Source organism: Oryctolagus cuniculus, chromosome 21, assembly GCF_051225735.1.
Source record: "Oryctolagus cuniculus isolate XC-2025 breed Fujian yellow rabbit chromosome 21, ASM5122573v1, whole genome shotgun sequence".
Classification (NCBI taxonomy): Eukaryota; Metazoa; Chordata; class Mammalia; order Lagomorpha; family Leporidae; genus Oryctolagus; species Oryctolagus cuniculus.
This window is the reverse complement of record NC_142887.1, coordinates 12268669-12287317: the sequence shown is the minus strand read 5'-3', so window position 1 is coordinate 12287317 and position 18649 is coordinate 12268669. Positions and strand designations below refer to the sequence as shown.

The 18649-nt window shown below is 48.6% G+C and overlaps 1 protein-coding gene across 3 annotated transcripts in view; it reads left to right on the top strand.

The window, feature by feature from the left end:
* PPTC7 (protein phosphatase targeting COQ7) overlaps window positions 1-18649 on the top strand; it is a 61808-nt gene that overhangs the window by 37978 nt on the left and 5181 nt on the right. For all 3 annotated transcript variants that reach the window (XR_016227106.1, XM_002719748.6, XM_089323112.1), the window contains exons 2-5: window positions 246-425; window positions 10732-10930; window positions 16231-16354; window positions 18091-18220. Coding sequence is in view for 2 of the 3 variants with exons in the window: in XM_002719748.6 (XP_002719794.1) it covers window positions 246-425; window positions 10732-10930; window positions 16231-16354; window positions 18091-18220 (633 nt within the window). In the remaining variant the exon portion in view is untranslated. The remainder of the gene's footprint in view (window positions 1-245; window positions 426-10731; window positions 10931-16230; window positions 16355-18090; window positions 18221-18649) is intronic.

Below are 18649 nucleotides of genomic sequence, written 5' to 3'. Positions count from 1 at the left end.
TCTGCCTTTCAAATAAAATAAATACATCTTTAATTTATTAAAGTAAATATATATAATATTAAATATTTTCATAGTACAGAATGTGGCTTAGGAGTATTAATGTATAATACATTAAACTTGAACATATTTTACTCTGAACTTTGGATAAATATATGTACTAGTATATAACATTTAACTACAGGATTAAGAATGACTGAGAAGTTGGTGAGAATGTTCTTTAAATGTGTGGTTTGTTCCTTTTTTAGGGGTTGCGGATGGTGTAGGAGGATGGAGAGACTATGGAGTGGATCCGTCCCAGTTCTCAGGGACGCTGATGCGTACATGTGAACGCCTAGTGAAGGAAGGACGCTTTGTACCCAGCAATCCCATCGGAATTCTCACCGCGAGCTACTGTGAGTTGCTGCAGAACAAAGTACCTTTGCTTGGTAAGTAGGTGTCCTACGTGTTTCCTCTTAAAGAGCCTGCTAAGCAGTTAAGAACAGAACCAAGAACATTGCTGCCGTCCCAGCTGTTTTCTGAGGCATTCCCTCCTAAGCAGAGTTTGATAATGAAGCTGTGGGCTCACTTGAATAGAGAAATTCTTGAGCATCTGTGTAACAAGAGATTGTACGGTACAGGAATGTTCTAACAACATTGTTGATAGAAGCAGGTAACTGGGAACAGCCTGAAAGGCCTTCAGTAGTGCAAATACATTATGAAGAGGAATGACTGGCCGGCGCTGCGGCTCACTAGGCTAATCCTCCGCCTTGCGGCGTCGGCACACGGGGTTCTAGTCCCGGTCGGGGCGCCGGATTCTGTCCTGGTTGCCCCTCTTCCAGGCCAGCTCTCTGCTGTGGCCAGGGAGTGCAGTGGAGGATGGCCCAAGTGCTTGGGCCCTGCACCCCATGGGAGACCAGGAGAAGCACCTGGCTCCTGCCATCGGATCAGCGCGGTGCGCCGGCCGCAGCGCACCAGCCATGGCGGCCACTGTAGGGTCAGCGCACCAGCCATGGCGGCCACTGTAGGGTGAACCAACGGAAAAGGAAGACCTTTCTCTCTGTCTCTCTATCTCACTATCCACTCTGCCTGTCAAAAAATAATAAATAAACAAATAAATAAATAAAAGAAAGAAAGAAAAGGAATGACTTAGGGGCCAACTCTGTGGCATAGCGGGTCAACGCCCAGGCCTGTAGCGCCGGCATCCGATATGGGCACAGGTTCGAGTTCCAGCTGCTCCTCTTCTGATCCAGCTCTCTGCTATGGCCTGGGAAAGCAGTAGAAGATGGCCTAAGTCCTTGGGCCCCTACACCCACGTAGGAGACCTGGAAGAAGCTCCAGGCCCCTGGCTTCAGTCTGGCCCAGCCCTTGCTTTTGGCAGCCATTTGGGGAGTGAATCATTGGATGTATGATCCTCTTTCTCTCTGCCACTCTGCCTTTCAAATAAATTAAAAAATCAGTCTTTAAAAACAAAGAAAAGATTCACAATCGTAGTAGTTCTCTCTAAAGAAGGAAGAAAGGGTAAGAATGGCCTGTAGAATTGAGTTGTATACAGACACCCCGGGCTACTCACAAGTAATGTCTGTGGAGTAGCTTGGCTCAGATTACATCCCTGTGCATCCTGTATTAGAAAACTAAATACCTCCCGTTTGTCTGGTAGGGCAGTGGAACATCCTTTGGCCGACCCTGGGAACTTACTCGGCCTTCTAATAAATTAACAAGCTCTCAAAGAGTGTTACTGAGTTTCTAGTTACTAGAAGTCCTCCCTTCCAGTTACATGCACATTTGAAATCAGCCCCTGATCAGAGTTAGTAGAGATGGCCATGTTGTAAAGTTTGCCTTCAATTTAAATCCTTTGTCTGAAGTTCTTTAATCACTCTGCCATATCCTGACTTCACTGCGTAAGCAGCTTGTTTCCCTTCTAATTGGAGGAAAATCTTGTCTTGCATGTTCCCTGCTGCTTTGTTGTTAATCCCCTATTTTGGATGTACAATCTGGAGTTTATCTGGTGCAATGAAACATCTAGATTCTGTTTCTAGTACCTCTTTGTCAACTTCCTATATGACTTGGGGCAAAACCACTTAACTTGCGACCTCCTTGCTTTATATATTACATGGAGAGAGAGCCCCTAAGACACAGATTCAGGGGGCCGATTACTGCATGTTCTATGAGCACCTCTACTGTCTCCCCTACTCCCCTCGTTGATTTCAACTTGGGATAACCAGTTACAAGACACATTACTTTAAACACTTTGGGTTATTTTCATATCTCTACTTCTGTTCCTGTTCACCCTCACATAATTTGGAAGATAAATTTACAATATAGAGGTTTTCTTTTATTGAATATTGTGATGATGTTTGTCTCCTAAGAGACAAGCTGAAGTAATCTTTCCTTGCTGTATTTGACACACAGGCCTGCCTGCCTCTCTCTCTTACCTATTCACACTTCTCTAGGCTGTTTGTAACCAAACTCCACCGTATTTTAGCAAAGACGGGCTGCTGATTTTTATTGAACCTCAGTTAGATATAATTGTAAATATTGATAACTTTGCAATATTAGCTATTTTTTTTAATCCAGCAATTGCTAAACTTACAAAGCAGCTTTGTAACCACTTATTTCTTAGACTTTCTAGCAGCTTTGAGGCCTGGGTTCATATCACATACTAATTCTTTTAAAGTTTTTTTTTTTTTTTTTTAAGATTAATTAATTTATTTGGAAAGCAGAGTTACAGAAAGAGAGAGAAAGAGAGATCGATCTTCCATCCGCTTTATCATTCCTCAAGAGGCCACAATGGCCAGGGCTGAACCAGGTCCGATCTAGGAGCTTCATCGTGGTCTCCCACATGGGTGGCAGGGGCCCAAGCACTTGGACCATCTTCTGTTGCTTTTCCCAGGCCATTAGCAGGGAGCCGGATTGGAAATAGAGTAGCCAGGACAAAAACTGGCGCCCACATGGAATGCAGGTGTCACAGGCGGCAGTTTTACCCACTACACCATAACACTGGCCTCTTGTTTTAAATTTTAATTGACTTTATTTTCAGTTCTAGAATCAGGCAATACTTGGGTTTCATAAAATAAAGTTTCCAACATTCTAATTGTTGACATACATTTCTTAAGAATTCCTGAAGTGAATTTAAAGAAGCCAACATATTGTAGAGTCTGAGGGATCTGCCCTCATCGGCTTATCCCCTTCTCTGTTTCACCACAGAAGGCTTGCTAGTAGTTTATTTATTTGCTTATTTTATTTTAAGATTTATTTATTTATTTGAAAGGCAGAGTTACCCAGAGAGAGAAGGAGAGGCAGAGAGAGAGGTTTCCCATCTGCTGGTTCACTCCCCAGTTGACCGCAACAGTCGGAGCTGGGCTGATCAGGAGCCAGGAGCTTCTTCCGGGTCTCCCACGTGGGTGCAGGGGTCCAAGGACTTGGGTCATCTTCTACTGCTTTCCCAGGCTGTAGCAGAGAGCTGGATGGGAAGTAGAGCAGCCGGGACTAGAACCGGCGTCCATATGGGATGCCGGCAGTGCAGGTGGCAGCTTTACCCGCTGTGCCACAGTGCTGGCCCCAGCTAGTAGTTTATAAAATATGAGGCTGAGCAAGAAGAGAATTCCATTTCAGTGTGCGGGCTTTGCCTGGGAGCCTCCCTGGTGGTTTTCTGAACATGCGGCACTGTCATTCCGTTCACCTCGTTTCTTCCGCGTCGCCTGCTTGTCCTTTCCAGACATGACAGTGAGGAGCCCCCTCCCAGTATTAGGCTGTCTTGGCCTGACTCACACTGCACGTCAGTGATGCGAGGCAGCAAAGAAGACGACTGCAGGCACAGAAGGCTCTGTGAGGCTCTGCTTGTGTTCATGGTGCTGCTCTCTGTGCTGGAGCTCCTGACTCGTGAGGACCGTTCTGATTCTAACTGCCAGGGGGCAGAAAAATGATGGCCTGGGTTTGTCAGTGAGTAATAATGAGTCAGTATGCGTCACCCCTGCAGCAGAATTCTCAAGGCTGTGCTACTCATCTGTCGTTTTCCATCCTCAGAACTGAACTTCATGCGGTTGTAGATCTTATGTCTGGCGATCCCATTAATGATAAATGGCTGGCGTGTTGGTGCAGTGAGTCAGGAAGGACCAGGAACTAGTGGTCTCTTCTCTGCAGTAAGCCTTAGAGCAGGCTCTCCGACAGCACTGACCTTACAGCGCAAGGTTTTGTTGTTGCCGTTGAGTGGGCAGGACTGGGTGGCCCAGCGTTAGTGTCAGGTCAGTCCCAAGTGCACATGTGGTAGGTGTCTTAATGTTAGAGTGAGAAGGGTGCTGTAGTTAAGTTTCTAAAATTTTACATTTTCCAGTAAAACAACATTAATAACAAAAACTACCCATAACTGCACTAAGAAAATTATTACTGTTTTAGTGATTATGTTCCCACAATTTTTTCTGTATATAATGCAGAAAATAATCATAACTTGAATTGAGTCCACTGTGTGCACACAGCAGCTCCAAGAGGTAGGAGGAAATAGGCCTTGAGGGAGTAAGTGCCTTGCTGTGTCTGTCAGCTAGAAAATGGTGGTGTACTGGGATTTAACACAGATGGTTCCAAAGCCTGTTTGGTTTGTTTTGCTTTTGAACTCTTAACAGTTTAAACTTTACCTCCTGATTTTTTGAAAAATTATAATAGTAAACATCACTGTTTTAAAATTTTTTTAATTAATTGCGTTTATTTGAGAAGCAGAGAGAAAGAAATCTCCTATGTACTGGTTTACTCCCTAAATACCTGCAACTGTCAGGTCTGGACGATGCCAAAACCAGAAGCCAGGAAACCAGTCTGGGTTTCACACATGGTTGGCAGGGACCCAGGTACTTGAGCCATCCCCTGCTGCCTCCCAGAGTGTGCATTAGGAAGCTAGAACTGGTGACAGAGCCACGACTCAGGCCCACACACTCTGAGATGGGATGTGGATTTCCCAAGTGGTATTTTAACTGCTGTGTGCCAAACACTCCCCTCAGCGGGACTGTTTCTGATGTATGGTGTTTTATATTCTTGGTTTGTTTGTTTGTTTTTTTTTTAAACAAAAGATTTATTTATTTGACAGGTACAGTTTCAGAGGGAGAGATAGAGAGATCTTCCATGCACTTGTTCACTCCCCAGATGGCCAAAACAGCCAGAGCTGGGCCAAGCTGGAGCCGAGAGCTTCATCCCGGTCTCCCACATGGGTGCAAGGACCCAGATACTTGGGCCATCTTCTGCTGTTCTCCCAGGTGCATGAGCAGGGAGCTGGATCGGAAGTGGAGCAGCCAGAACTCAAACCAGTGCCAATATGGGATGCCAGCACTGCAGGCGGCAGCTTAACCCACCGTGCCACAACACTAGCTCCAGTTTCCTATGGTTTTTTTTTGTTTGTTTTTTGTTTTTTTTTTGTTTGTTTGTTTTTGTTTTTGTTTTTGTTTTTGACAGGCAGAGTGGACAGTGAGAGAGAGAGAGAGAAAGGTCTTCCTTTGCCGTTGGTTCACCCTCCAATGGCCGCTGCGGCCGGTGCACCGCGCTGATCCGATGGCAGGAGCCAGGTGCTTCTCCTGGTCTCCCATGGGGTGCAGGGCCCAAGCACTTGGGCCATCCTCCACTGCACTCCCAGGCCCTAGCAGAGAGCTGGCCTGGAAGAGGGGCAACCGGGACAGAATCCGGCACCCCGACCAGGACTAGAACCCGGTATGCCGGCGCCGCAAGGCGGAGGATTAGCCTAGTGAGCCGCGGCGCCGGCCCATTTCCTATGTTTTGATATGACCTTTTTCTTAAAAGGAAATCTTTTTAAAAGATTCATTTTATTTATTTGAATGGCAGAGTTAGAAGGAGAGACAGAAATCTTCCATCCACTGGTTTATTCCCTTAATGGCTGCAACAGCCAGGGCTGGGCCAGACCGAAGCCTGTAGCCAGGAGCTTCTTCAGTCTGTCACGTGGATGCATTAGCAGGGAGCTGGGTCAGAAATGGATCAGCCGGGATTCGAATCGGAGCCCATATGGGATGCCACTGCTGCAGGTGACCATTTTACCCACTAAGCCACAACACCAGCCCCTAAAAGGAAATTTTAATATCAGTCTGCATTCTACTTATGTCCTGGAAATTATCATCTTTCTTTTCCAAATAGATCTCTTCAGTGTAATTTTAATGGCTATTAAATAACTGAGACTGCTTGATGTGACTTAACGGATTGCAATTCTTAGAAACAACTCTGGGCCGGCGCCGCGGCTCACTAGGCTAATCCTCCTCCTTGCGGCGCTGGCACACCGGGTTCTAGTCCCGGTTGGGGCGCCGGATTCTATCCCGGTTGCCCCTCTTCCAGGCCAGCTCTCCGCTGTGGCCCGGGAGTGCAGTGGAGGATGGCCCAAGTGCTTGGGCCCTGCACCTCATGGGAGACCAGGATAAGCACCTGGTTCCTGCCTTCGGATCAGCGCGGTGCGCCGGCCGCAGCGGCCATTGGAGGGTGAACCAACGGCAAAGGGAAGACCCTTCTTTCTGTCTCTCTCTCTCACTGTCCACTCTGCCTGTCAAAAAAAAAAGAAAGAAAGAAAGAAAGAAACAACTCTGTAAGAAAGTTAATATCATCCCTATTTTTTATAAAACGTTTGTTTGTTTATTTGAAAGACAGTTAGTGGCAGAGACAGAGAGTTAAAAGAGAGGTCTTTCGGCCGGTGCCACTGCTCACTAGGCTAATCCTAGTGAGCACTCCGGGTTCTAGTTCTGGTTGGACTGCCGGATTCTGTCCCAGTTGCTCCTCTTCCAGTCTAGCTCTCTGCTGTGGCCCGGGAAGGCAGTGGAGGATGGCCCAAATGCTTGGGCCCTGCACCCGCATGGGAGACCGGGAGGAAGCGCCTGGATCCTGGCTTTGGATTGGCGCAGCTTACTGGCCGTGGCGGCCATTTGGGGGTGAACCAGCAGAAGGAAGACCTTTCTCTCTCTCTCATTGTCTAACTCTTCTTGTCAAAAAAAGGGGGGGGGGTCTTCCATCCACTGGTTTGCTCCCCAAACTGCTGCAGCAGCCAGGGCTGAGCCAGGCCAAAGCCAGGAGCCTGGAACTTGATCTGGGTCTCCTGTGTAGGTGGCAGGTGCCTGTGTACTTGGACCATCTTCTGCTGCTTTCTCAGGTGCATTAGTAGGATGCTGAATAGGAAGTGGAGCAGCTGGGTCTCAAACCAGTGCTGTATGGGCTGCTGATATCACAGAGCTGTGCCATAGTGCCAACCCCATCCCTGTTTTTTATAGTTTTAGAAACTGAGGCACAAAGAGACTGATTTACCCCAGGTCACACAGCTGGTAAATGGCAGAGCTGGGCTTCTGACCATGCAGTTGGAGTCCAGCATCTGTACTCCTGAGTGTTACATGGGCATGTGTGTGTTCTAGCTCGTTCATTCCCTACTTGCGGATGTTTTGATTGTTTGCAGTTTCTCCTGATTAAGTAGCCTTTTTTGTGTGCTTAAGTCTTGGTTGCATTGCTAATTATTTCCTTAATAAATTCTCGTAAGTGGAATTGCTAGATTAAAGTACATATACATTTTTAGAACAGTATTACCCTTCAAAACTTTGAAAAAAAATTTTTAAAGTGTTTATTTTCATCTACTTGAAAGGCAAGGTGACAGAGAGAGACACACACAGACACAGAGACATCTTTCATCTGCTGGTTCACTCCTCAAATGCCCAGAAAAACCAAGGCTATACCAGGCCAAAGCCTGGACCCTAGAACTCCATCTGGGTTTCCCTTGCAAGTGGCAGGGACCCAAACCCTCGAGCCATCATCTGCTGCCTGCTAGGCACATTAGCAAAGAGCTGGATTGGAAGGTGAGACTCCAGGGCTTGAAATGGTGCTCTGATATGAGATGAAGGAGTCCCAGTCAACATCTTAAGCCACTGCACCTCAGTGCTCTCCCTCAGAAAAGTTGAAGTTTACACGTCAACACGACAAAATAAGAGTGAACGTATTTTAGGCACTTCTGCCAACATCATGCATTATCTTCTTTTGACTCTTGTTACACTTACAAGTAAAGATGTTTACTACTGGGGCCAGCGCCGTGGTGCAGCAGGCTAATCCTCCACCTGCGGCACTGCATCCCGTATATAGGCACTGGGTCTAGTCCCAGCTGCTCCACTTCCAGTCCAGCTCTCTGCTGTGGCCCGAGAGGGCAGTGGAGGATGGCCCAAGTGCTTGGGCCCTGCACCCACATGGGAGACCAGGAAGAGGCGCCTGGCTCCTGGCTTCAGATTAGCGCAGTTCCGGCCGTTGTGGCCATTTGGAGAATGAACCAATGGAAGGAAGACTTTTCTCTCTGTCTTTCTCTTTCACTGTTTGTAACTCTACCTCTCAAATAAATAAAATCTTTTTTTAAAAAAAATATTTAATGAGATTATCTTTTTTCATTTATTTGCATTTATTTTTTGAACTGCCATTTTTTATTTTATTTTTTAAAAATATTTATTTGAAAGTCAGAATTACACAGAGAGAGAGGTGTTCCATCAGATGGGTCACTCCCCAGTAAGCCACAACAGCTGGAGCTGCGCCGATCCAAAGCCAGGAGCCTCTTCCAGGTCTCCTACGCGGGCGCAGGGGCCCAAGGACTGGGGCAAGCCTCCACTGCTTTCCCAGGCCATAGCAGAGAGCTGGATCGGAAGTGGAGCAGCCAGGTCCCCAACCGGCGCCCATATGGGATGCCGGCACTTCAGGCCAGAGCATTAACCCACTGTGCCACAGCACTGGACTTTTTTTCATTTTAAACAAGAAGTTTAGAGAGTAATTTACCCCTGCTTAAACAGAGATTGCCCTACATGTAACAGCTACATACAAAAAAGTTATAAAATTGTCCTTGGTTTTACAATGATAAATGAAAAACATTAAAATTCTCCAATCAAACAAGATATGCAATGATTTTTATGCTGTTGAATTTTTGGTTTTGTTTTTGTTGTTGTTAAAACAGTAAGAGCAAAATAACTTCCTGGAATATAGAGCTGAATGAGCATGCCACTAATGGAGAAAGGGGATATTTTCATAGAACCAGTGTTTTTCCCCATTGCATCTCCATTTCATGTCGATGAGAACATACCATTGGCCATTTAGTTAAATAAAAAAAAAAAGAGAGGAAAAAATGCAGTGTGCTTGTGCACATACACCAGGTACTTTATGTACAATAAAGGAATGAGGAAGGGGAAGTGAAAGAGAAAACTGTGCTGCAGTAGTCAGGGTGTGATGGAAGCCGTCTCAGTTTTCTAGTTGAGAATGTGTTCTTGGTCTGTAAGGACAGAGTTCTGGAGTAAAACAGCGGGTTCCCTTTTCAGTAGACAGCGCCCGTCTGCTGCTGGAACACATCAATCGTATCTTCGACTGTGCAGGTGTGTCTGATTCATTGATTGGCTGCCCGTCAAATCGGAATCTGATCTGCCTCATTGACAAACCCTGTCATTGAGAACAGGCTTTCATTAGCTTACTAAGTGGTGTGTGCCTCCTAATCTTAAACTGCACCGCCGAACCATCCTGCCCCGCCACCTGCACGTTACCATGATCCTTCTCAGTCCTGACTCCTCGGGCTTTCCGTCGGCTGTGACGAGCGCCGGAGTCTCTTCAGCTAACGCTCCACCAGAGAGGTACCCGGTCCTCAGCAGACGAGCTCAAGCAGCACTGCACTCCTTTCTTCCTGCTTTGCTATTTTCTAGTCGAGCTAGTTGGACTTAATGAGTTCTTGGAAGTGGTCTCTTGCGGTTCTTCTGCAGACTGAGGGAAATGGTGCAGCAAGGCCGTGTGCTCTGAGGGCACACAGAGCTCTTAGCTCACCGTGTGGACGGTGGGCTCTGCCCACTGAACACTGATGCTCTCTGTCAGTTGAACAAGTTGATTCCACAGCTGCCTGTGAATATTGGTCTTATCACTTTATACTACCATTAGTCTCCAAAAAGTGTTCTTTATTACCTCAACAGATGGAAATTTGGTTTAAAATTATACTTCTGTGCCCTGTCTTAAATATTAATGAATTTCGTGAGGAAGAGTTCTTGCCAGTGACCAGTGAGACATGTCAGGAAAAGGTAACATTCTCATCTGACATCTGAGTGTCTAACATAGGCTTCTGAGCCTTGCACAGATTAGAGCACTGTTGAAATGAACTGGTGTGACTAGATACAGGCATTTTTACTGCTGTTTGTATCTGCAGATGGAAGAATTCTGATCACTACTGGCCCCTTCATTATGTGCAATGTGAATCCCATTTTCTTTCCCCACCATGTTGACCATTGATAAGGTCATTATTCACTTTTTTTTTCAGACTTATTTATTTATTTGAAAGTCAGAGTTTGACAGAGAGAAGGAGATGCAGAGAGAGAGAGGGAAGAAGGGAGGGAGGGAGGGAGGGAGGTCTTCATTCCGTTGGTTCACTCCCCAGATGGCTGCAACGGCCGGAGCTGCACTGATCTGAAGCCAGGAGCCAGGAGCTTCCCCCGGGTCTCCCACCATTGCTTTCCCAGATCATCGCAGAGAGCTGCATCGGAAGTGGAACAGCCAGGACTTGAACCGGCATTCATATGGGATGTCAGCACTGCAGGCGGTGGCTTCAACCATTACGCCATAGCTCCGGCCCAGCCCCTATTATCATTTTCATAGCACATGTAAAGCATAGCTAAGAAATACCCTGTTCAGGCAAAGATGAAATTGGCATGCTGTTTGGGGGGTTACGTGACAAGGATGTGTATGCAGAGGTAGCCTAGGAAGAGAAAATAAACGGAAATCCATTTTTTTTTCTAGGTAGCAGCACGGCCTGCATCGTGGTGCTGGACAGAACTAGCCACCGCTTACACACAGCGAACCTGGGCGATTCTGGCTTCCTGGTTGTCCGGGGTGGTGAAGTTGTGCACCGGTCGGATGAGCAGCAGCATTACTTCAACACTCCATTCCAGCTCTCGATTGCTCCCCCGGAAGCAGAGGGCGTTGTCTTGAGTGACAGGTAACCTGCCCTCTCATCCACAAGTCCCTTCCTGTCCCCCTGGAATACAGCGGGGATGGGCAGTTTCCATTTTCATGTAAGAAAAGACTCAGTGAGAATGTTCTCGTGAAGAGGACCTTTCAATTTGAATTTGAAAGATCTGTTGCTTCAGCTAGATATTATAGCCAGTTCGCTTTCTGATAAACAACCAGGAATTAAACAAGACTTTGAAACCACTATTTCAGGCTTACAGTGTATCAGTTTTTCATGCCAGCCCCACTTGGGATATACAGTGTATTTGTTAAATTGTGCTAGAGAAATGAGTCATTGTTTTGCCATTGCCTGTATAAGATATCGTTAGGGAAAAGAACGAAACAGACATGTGCTTTGTTGGTCAGAATTACTTCCTGATCCTCAAGGCTGCTGCCTATATGCACCAGATAGAAATTGCAGGAAGTGGAATCAAGAATGATCTTGGATATGTTCTGTGATGATGGTATTGAAATAATCTCTCTTTTCTGACATCTTTTCTCAGTTCTTTTTATTTTTTAATATTAAAAAAAAAAAAAAAAAGGCCGCGCCGTGGCTCACTAGGCTAATCCTCCGCCTTGTGGCGCCTTCACACCAGGTTCTAGTCCCGGTTGGGGCGCCGGATTCTGTCCCAGTTGCCGCTCTTCCAGGCCAGCTCTCTGCTGTGGCCAGGGAGTGCAGTGGAGGATGGCCCAGGTGCTTGGGCCCTGCACTCCATGGGAGCCCAGGAGGAAGCACCTGGCTCCTGGCTTCAGATCAGCGCAGTGCGCCGGCCGCAGCGCGCTTGGAGGGTGAACCAACGGCAAAGGAACACCTTTCTCTCTGTCTCTCTGTCTCTCTCTCTCTCTCTCACTCACTGTCCACTCTGCCTGTCAGAAAAAAAAAGAAAGAAAGAAAGAAAAATAAAAAAAGCAGAAGAGAGAAAGAGAGAGAGCTCCAATCTGCTGGTTCACTCCCCAGTGTCCGCAGTACCCTGGAAGCCCGAGCCAGGAACCAGGAACTCAGTCTAGGTTTCCTGTGTAGATGGCAGAAGCACAACTTCTTGAGCCATTGACGTGCTGCTTTCCAGGGTGAACATCATCAGGAAACTGGTGTCAGGACCAGACCAGGGCTTGAAAGCAGGCCTCTGACACAGCATGCAGGCCTCCTAACCAGCGTCTTGACTGCCAGGCCAAATGCTTACCCCTCGTTTTATTTTTAAATTGTCAAGAACCTTTCAAGACAATTGGTACTTTTAAAAATTACTGTTCAGGCATTATCTTTTCTTAGATGAGGGTACAGAGTAAGGCCAAGGATAGTCTAAGGTTTCACTGCAATTTAAAAGATTACAGGGTCTGGCACAAACATCATTTGCAGTTTATGATGGGTAATGAACCTTTTGTTAAAAGTATCTACCAAAGCCGGCGCCGCGGCTCACTAGGCTAATCCTCCGCCTAGCGGCGCCGGCACACCGGGTTCTAGTCCCGGTCGGGGCTCCGGATTCTGTCCCGGTTGCCCCTCTTCCAGGCCAGCCCTCTGCTGTGGCCAGGGAGTGCAGTGGAGGATTGCCCAGGTGCTTGGGCCCTGCACCCCATGGGAGACCAGGAAAAGCACCTGGCTCCTGGCTCCTGCCATCGGATCAGCGCGGTGCGCCGGCCGCAGCGCGCCGGCCGCGGCGGCCATTGGAGGGTGAACCAACGGCAAAAAGGAAGACCTTTCTCTCTGTCTCTCTCTCTCTCACTGTCCACTCTGCCTGTCAAAAAATAAAAAAAAATAAAAAAAAAAAGTATCTACCAAGTGGCCAGCACCACCGTGGCTCAATAGGCTAATCCTCCGCCTGCAACACCGGCACCCCGGGTTCTAGTCCTGGTTGGGGCGCCGGATTCTGTCCCGGTTGTTCCTCTTCCAGTCCAGTTTTCTGCTGTGGCCCGGGAGTGCAGTGGAGGATGGCCCAAGTACTTGGGCCCTGCACCCACATGGGAGACCACAAGAAGCTCCTGGCTCCTGGCTTCGGATCAGCACAGCGCACCAGCTGCAGCAGCCATTTGGGGGGTGAACCAACGGAAAAGGAAGACCTTTCTCTCTCTCTCACTGTCCACTCTGCCTGTCAAAAAAAAAAAGTATCTACCAAGTGTTTTCTTTCTTTTCTTTTCTTTTCTCTTTTTCTTTTCTTTTCTTTTCTTTTCTTTTCTTTTCTTTTCTTTTCTTTTCTTTTCTTTTCTTTTCTTTTCTTTCTTCTTCTTTTTTTTTTTGAAGTATTTACTTATTTGTAAGTCAGAGTTACAGAAAGAGAGGGCGAAACAGAAAGAGATCTTCCATCCACTGATTCACTCCCCAAGTGGCCACAATGGCCAGGGCTGAACCAGGTCAAATACAGTAGCTTCATCCAAGTCTCCCATGTGGGTGTCAGGGGCCCAAGTACTTGGACCATCTTCCACTGCTTTTCCCAGGCCATTAGCAAGGAGCTGGATTGGAAGTGGAGCATCCAGTACACAAACCATTGCCCATGTGGGATGCTGCCATCACAGGTGGAGGCTTTACCCACTATGCCACACTAGCCCTTGCTTTTTTTTTTTGGTGGTGGTGTTTTTGTTTTTGAAGGCCAAAATGAGAGAGAGATCGAGATCTTCCATCCACTGGTTCAATCTCCAAATGTCCACAACAGCCAAAGCTAGGCCAGACTGAAGCCCAGAGCCTGGGTCTCCCTCGTCGTGAGCCATCACCTGCTGCCTCCCAGCGTGTGCATTAGCAGGAAGCTGGTTCAGAGGCCGAGAGGGACTCAAATCCAAGCACTCTGATGTGGAATGGGGGGTTGCAAGTGGCAACTCAACCACTGTGCCAGATGCCCGGTGGCATTGGTCTGTGTGTTCATTTAACAGCTCTTACTAAAGAGGACCTTTAGCCCACACAAAGATAAGATGAGGATTTATTGTGGACTTTGCACCTGAACTGAGTGTGCTATATAATTAGGTATTCAGTGTCACCCACCTAAGACTGCTATTACTGTCCCCCAAAGAGAAGAAAGCACTTTTACTTTGAGTTGTAAGCAGGTTACCATAATTGGAAGAACTTTTGACTATAGATCTCCTTCAGTTGTCTGTAACACGCATGAGTATTAGCCACACTGGAGTAGGGAAAGCTCAGGACCCCGTGGCCTCCATAGGTACCAAAGTCACCTAACCATTTTTGGAGAATGGTGCTTCCATTTTCCTTCATTTGACACTTCCTGTTTGGGCACTGCATTATCTCACCACTATCTTTCGGACACTCTGCTGCCTGCCAGCGAGGTGGCAGTGGCGGCTTCCCCTGGAGCCCAGAGACAGCTCAGTAGCATGTGACTTCGGCTCATGTTTCAGTGTAGTTAAAGTTTCCAGCAGCACAGTGTGTTCAATCAAAATGGGCAAAACTGCAGCTGGCGGAACACCAAGCCCGTGGGTGGGAGTAGTAGGAGAGGACAGGCCGTCCAATGGGAGCAAGTCTCCCACAGGCAGACTAGCGAAGGACACTTGTGGGGAAAGGACCAGCTCAGCATAAAATAGGCCGGCTGTCCATCATGTGCGCTTCCAGACAGACCCCTTGTCAGACAGCGGATGAGGCGTCTCGCGTTGTTCCTCTTTATTCCCCGGAAAGAGCCGGCCTGCTTTCCCTGTTTTACAGTCTTTTCCTTGTCTTGCTGCTGCACCTGGCTCTTCAGTTACTGGTTGCTCTTGTCGATAGTGTTTCAGCCTTAACTTACAAGTTCCTGTGGCAGCTGTTTTTACAAAGTACATGTTATAAGGATGTGTGGGGCAAGTTTGTTCCCTGCTAACGCGTATGCAGAACTGTAGAAGTTTCCCCAGCCACCTGCGGGGATTCTGGTGGGAGTGGTGCTGCTGCTCTTCGTGCTGTCGCACACTTTGTGACGTGCTGCTGACACACAAGCTGGGACTCCCTGTCAAGCCCCGGTTGCTTTGGTTCTGCCCCTCCCTCTTGGGTCAGTGTCTGGTTTTCTTTGGCCTGCTTGTTCCGTGAGGCTGGGGGAAAGCAGAATGTCGGCACCTCCCCTTTGCCCTTGGAGCTCTGGAAGCAGTGACGCTGGCCTTCGGAAGTGCCCGAGAACCAGTCCCAGGAGGCCGTGGCCACGCTGACCCTGGTCTTTTCTCCCCACCTGGCTGCTTCCCATCCCTGGGTCTGTTTTCATCAGTCATTGTCAGAGAAAAAGGTCTCCTGTCTGCTTTTTTAAAAGTTGTACACGAAGAGCTGTAGTGAGAAACCCCCGTCCTCCTGCCCTCACAGGCGGCCACCGTCTCTGCATCTCTGCAGGTAGGAGCGGCTGCATCTGTGAGTCGCCCCCCTTTTACACAGCTGGTGGTCGCGGATGCTACGCAGCCTTCCTTCCTTCCTTTCTTTTTGCTTTTTTGTTAAAAATTTGAAAGTCAGAATTAGAGACAGACGGAGAGGCCTTCCATCTGCTGGTTCACTCCTCAAATGGCTGCAATACCCAGGGCTGGGCCAGGCCGGAGCCAGGAGCTTCCTCCAGGTCCCCCGCGCAGGTGCAGGGCCCAAGCACTGGGGCCGTCCTCCACTGCTTTGCCAGGTGCATTAACAGGGAGCTGGATCTGAATTGGAGCAGCTGGGTCTTGAACCAGTGACCTTACGGGATGCCAGCAGCTTTGCAGGCAGAGGCTTAACCTGCTGTGCTGTAGCACCAGCCCCTTCCTCTCTTCTTTTAACATTATTTTGAAGATTTTTTTTTCCCCCAACTTTGAGAGTCAGATATTTGTTTCTTCTTTCACTTCGTCATTTAACAGCTGTTTCTTGAAGACCATGTGCCAGACATACTAACAAGTAAATCCGAAGTGTGACAAGCCCTCTGTGATCCCTGGGGGACAGTCGTGACAGTTAATTCTTACAGGACCCACCCTTACTCTTAACACAGCATCCTGAGAGCCAGAGCCAGTCGTGCAGGGAGGCTGATGAGTGAAAATGAGTAGGAGAGGGTGGGATTTGGCTCTGAAGCTGAGGAAGGAGAGTCATTTCCAGCAGGGCTGTGGAGGCACGCTAGCTGTGACTCCAGAGAGACCTCTTCCTGCTCTAAAGCCACCTTTGGCTATCACTGCATTGGTTTTACTCTGGTCTCAGTAAAGCTTTTCAACATTAGAGTGGCCTTTTCAAGGTTAGGAATTTCAGAATGACTTTTTTATTGATGCCATTATTATGAATTAGTTTTTCTTAAAGGAGCTTTACTGCATTGTGAAATAGTGCCTGAGGGAAACCTTGAACTGCGTCTCTCAAGGGCTTTCTTAACTCTGCCCTCCCCGTCCCTGCCTCAGCCCGGATGCTGCTGACAGCACGTCTTTCGACGTCCAGTTGGGCGACATTATCCTGACGGCCACAGACGGACTCTTTGACAACATGCCTGATTACATGATCCTTCAGGAGCTGAAGAAGCTGAAGGTAACGACTCCGAGGTTGGCCCTCTCTGGCCGCTGGGTTCTGTTGATTCCATTTTATTTTTCTCTCTGTGGTTTTAGAGAAAACTGTTTTTGTGAACTTCAGGAAAATCCTGACAGTTCTGTCTCGGGTGATTATACGTGGAAGCATTCACAGTGGAGAACTGAGGGGAGGAGAGCCTTCTTGCCTCAGCCTTCTTCGGGGCAGTGAAGGGGCGGAGTCCGGAGGGGCACCTTCTTGGAAGTGTTTGCATTTAATGGTGCATATGGTATTGGCTCCTCATGGTCTTTTTCTTCTTTTATTCTTGTTTGTTTGTTTTAAAGATTTATTTATTTATTCATAAGTCAGAATTAAAGAGATAGAGGAAGAGAGTGAGCTTCCATCTACTGGTTCACTCCTCAAATGGCCACAACACCCAGGGCTAGGCCAGGCAGAAGCCAGGAGCTTCCTCTGGGTCTCGCATGTGGTTGGCAGGGGCCCAAGCACTTGGGCCGTCCTCCACTGCTGTCCCAGGTGCATTAGCAGGGAGCTGGATCAGAGTGGAGCAGCTGGGACTCAAGCCAGTGCTGCAGATAGTGGCTTAACTCACTGTGCTGCAGCGCCAGCTCTCTCCCTTTATTCCTATAACACACCCGTCAGGTATTGAGGCTGGCAAAGGCAAGAAAGAGTCCCACGAGAGCCAGCCCAGAGCGGCAGGCAGCTCGGAGTCTGATGGGACCTGAGCTGTCACCAGTAATGCAACAGTTTGGAATTCTCCCCTCAGAGTCAGAGGAGGTGAAAACCAGCCTTTCCTTCGCGAGTGCCAGTACAGGCGGAGTTTGTCCCTCTCACTGCTTGCGGGTACTCTGCTCACTGTAGAATGGGGAGCACTAGAGGCCTTATCTTGCAGGGTTGCGGTGAGGACTAACTCAGGCCCTGCAGAGGGGAGCGCAGCACCAAGCCTCGTCTGTGGAGCTCAGTACTTGCAGGTGCTTCTGTGTCGTGGGCACCGTGCTGTGTGGTGACAGGGGTGTGGCAGACACGGCCCTTCCTGTAGCTTCAGTTCTGGGGAGCAGATCAGCCAGAGCAGCCGACTGTGAGGCAGTGCTGCTGGTAAATGAAGCCGGTGGGGAACAGACAGAGAGGCTGTGGCTGAGATTGGTCAGGGGAGGTCTCTGAGGCAGTGACCATGAAGCAAAAACTATTGTTCAGATGGAAGTGGGGCCTCTGAGTGTGGGCACCAACGGGGCCTTGTTTTCCCATCCCCGTTTTGCAGACGAGGAGCAGGGGCAGCAGGGTTGAGGGAGGCTCCGGATCACACAGCTGTATGAGAGTCTGTCCTAACGGAAGATCATAAAGGCGTTTTCAGTAGAGCAGCTGGCAGCTCTGCCTTGGAGAGCAAACTGCGGGCCAGCACTGCATTCCCAAGGAGGGGCACTCCTGAGGTCATCCTCAAAATGCCATCAGAAGCTGCCTTTTCCATCCATCAGTTTTGCAAGAAAAGAATTTCAAATGGGAAAAAACAAAACTGAGAATCCAAGCGTCAAGGTCCAAGGCCAGCCTGTCAGAACTTCCTGGTGGACAGCACTCGTGTCCTGCGTACTAGCTGGGCACTGCAATGCTTAGTGTCTAATTAGAATGAAACTTAACGGTGGGAAGCGAGGGGAGGCCGCTGTCCTCAAGCTGATAGTGCAAGAAGCTTACTTGCCTGGAAAACTCCATGTGGCCTGAGATAAAAATAACTCCTCTTTTCATCTTAGAATTCAAACTACGAGAGTATACAGCAGACGGCACGAAGCATTGCTGAGCAAGCTCACGAGCTGGCATATGACCCAAATTACATGTCACCTTTTGCACAGTTTGCATGTGACAACGGACTGAATGTGAGAGGTAAGCATTCTTTGGGAAGGTCACAGGGACTCACTGGGGACATGCTATCCTCAAGTGGGAGGGGTCTGGGCTGTGGGCCAGACTGCAGGTGTCCTCTGCTAGCCTCCCAGCTGTGAGCCCGTGGCCCTGAGCAAGGTCAGGAGGGCCAGGCCGAGTGCCCGGCGCCCTGTGTTCCCTGCAGAGGATGCCTGGCTGCCGAGGCGGCGGAACCTCCTGCCCTTTACTGCCACCGCTGCGCTGTGCGGACCTGAGCCCTGAAGGCCTCCACGCTGCCCGGAGGCCTGCACACTCCTGGCACACTCCTGTGCGCTTGCCACGTCTGACATTTCACTTCTCCCTGTCCCTGACTTGGTGGGACTCGCGGACAGCATTTGCCTGCCAAATTGCCACAGCAGATTTCTGAAGGGGAGGCTGTGTGAATCCGCCGAC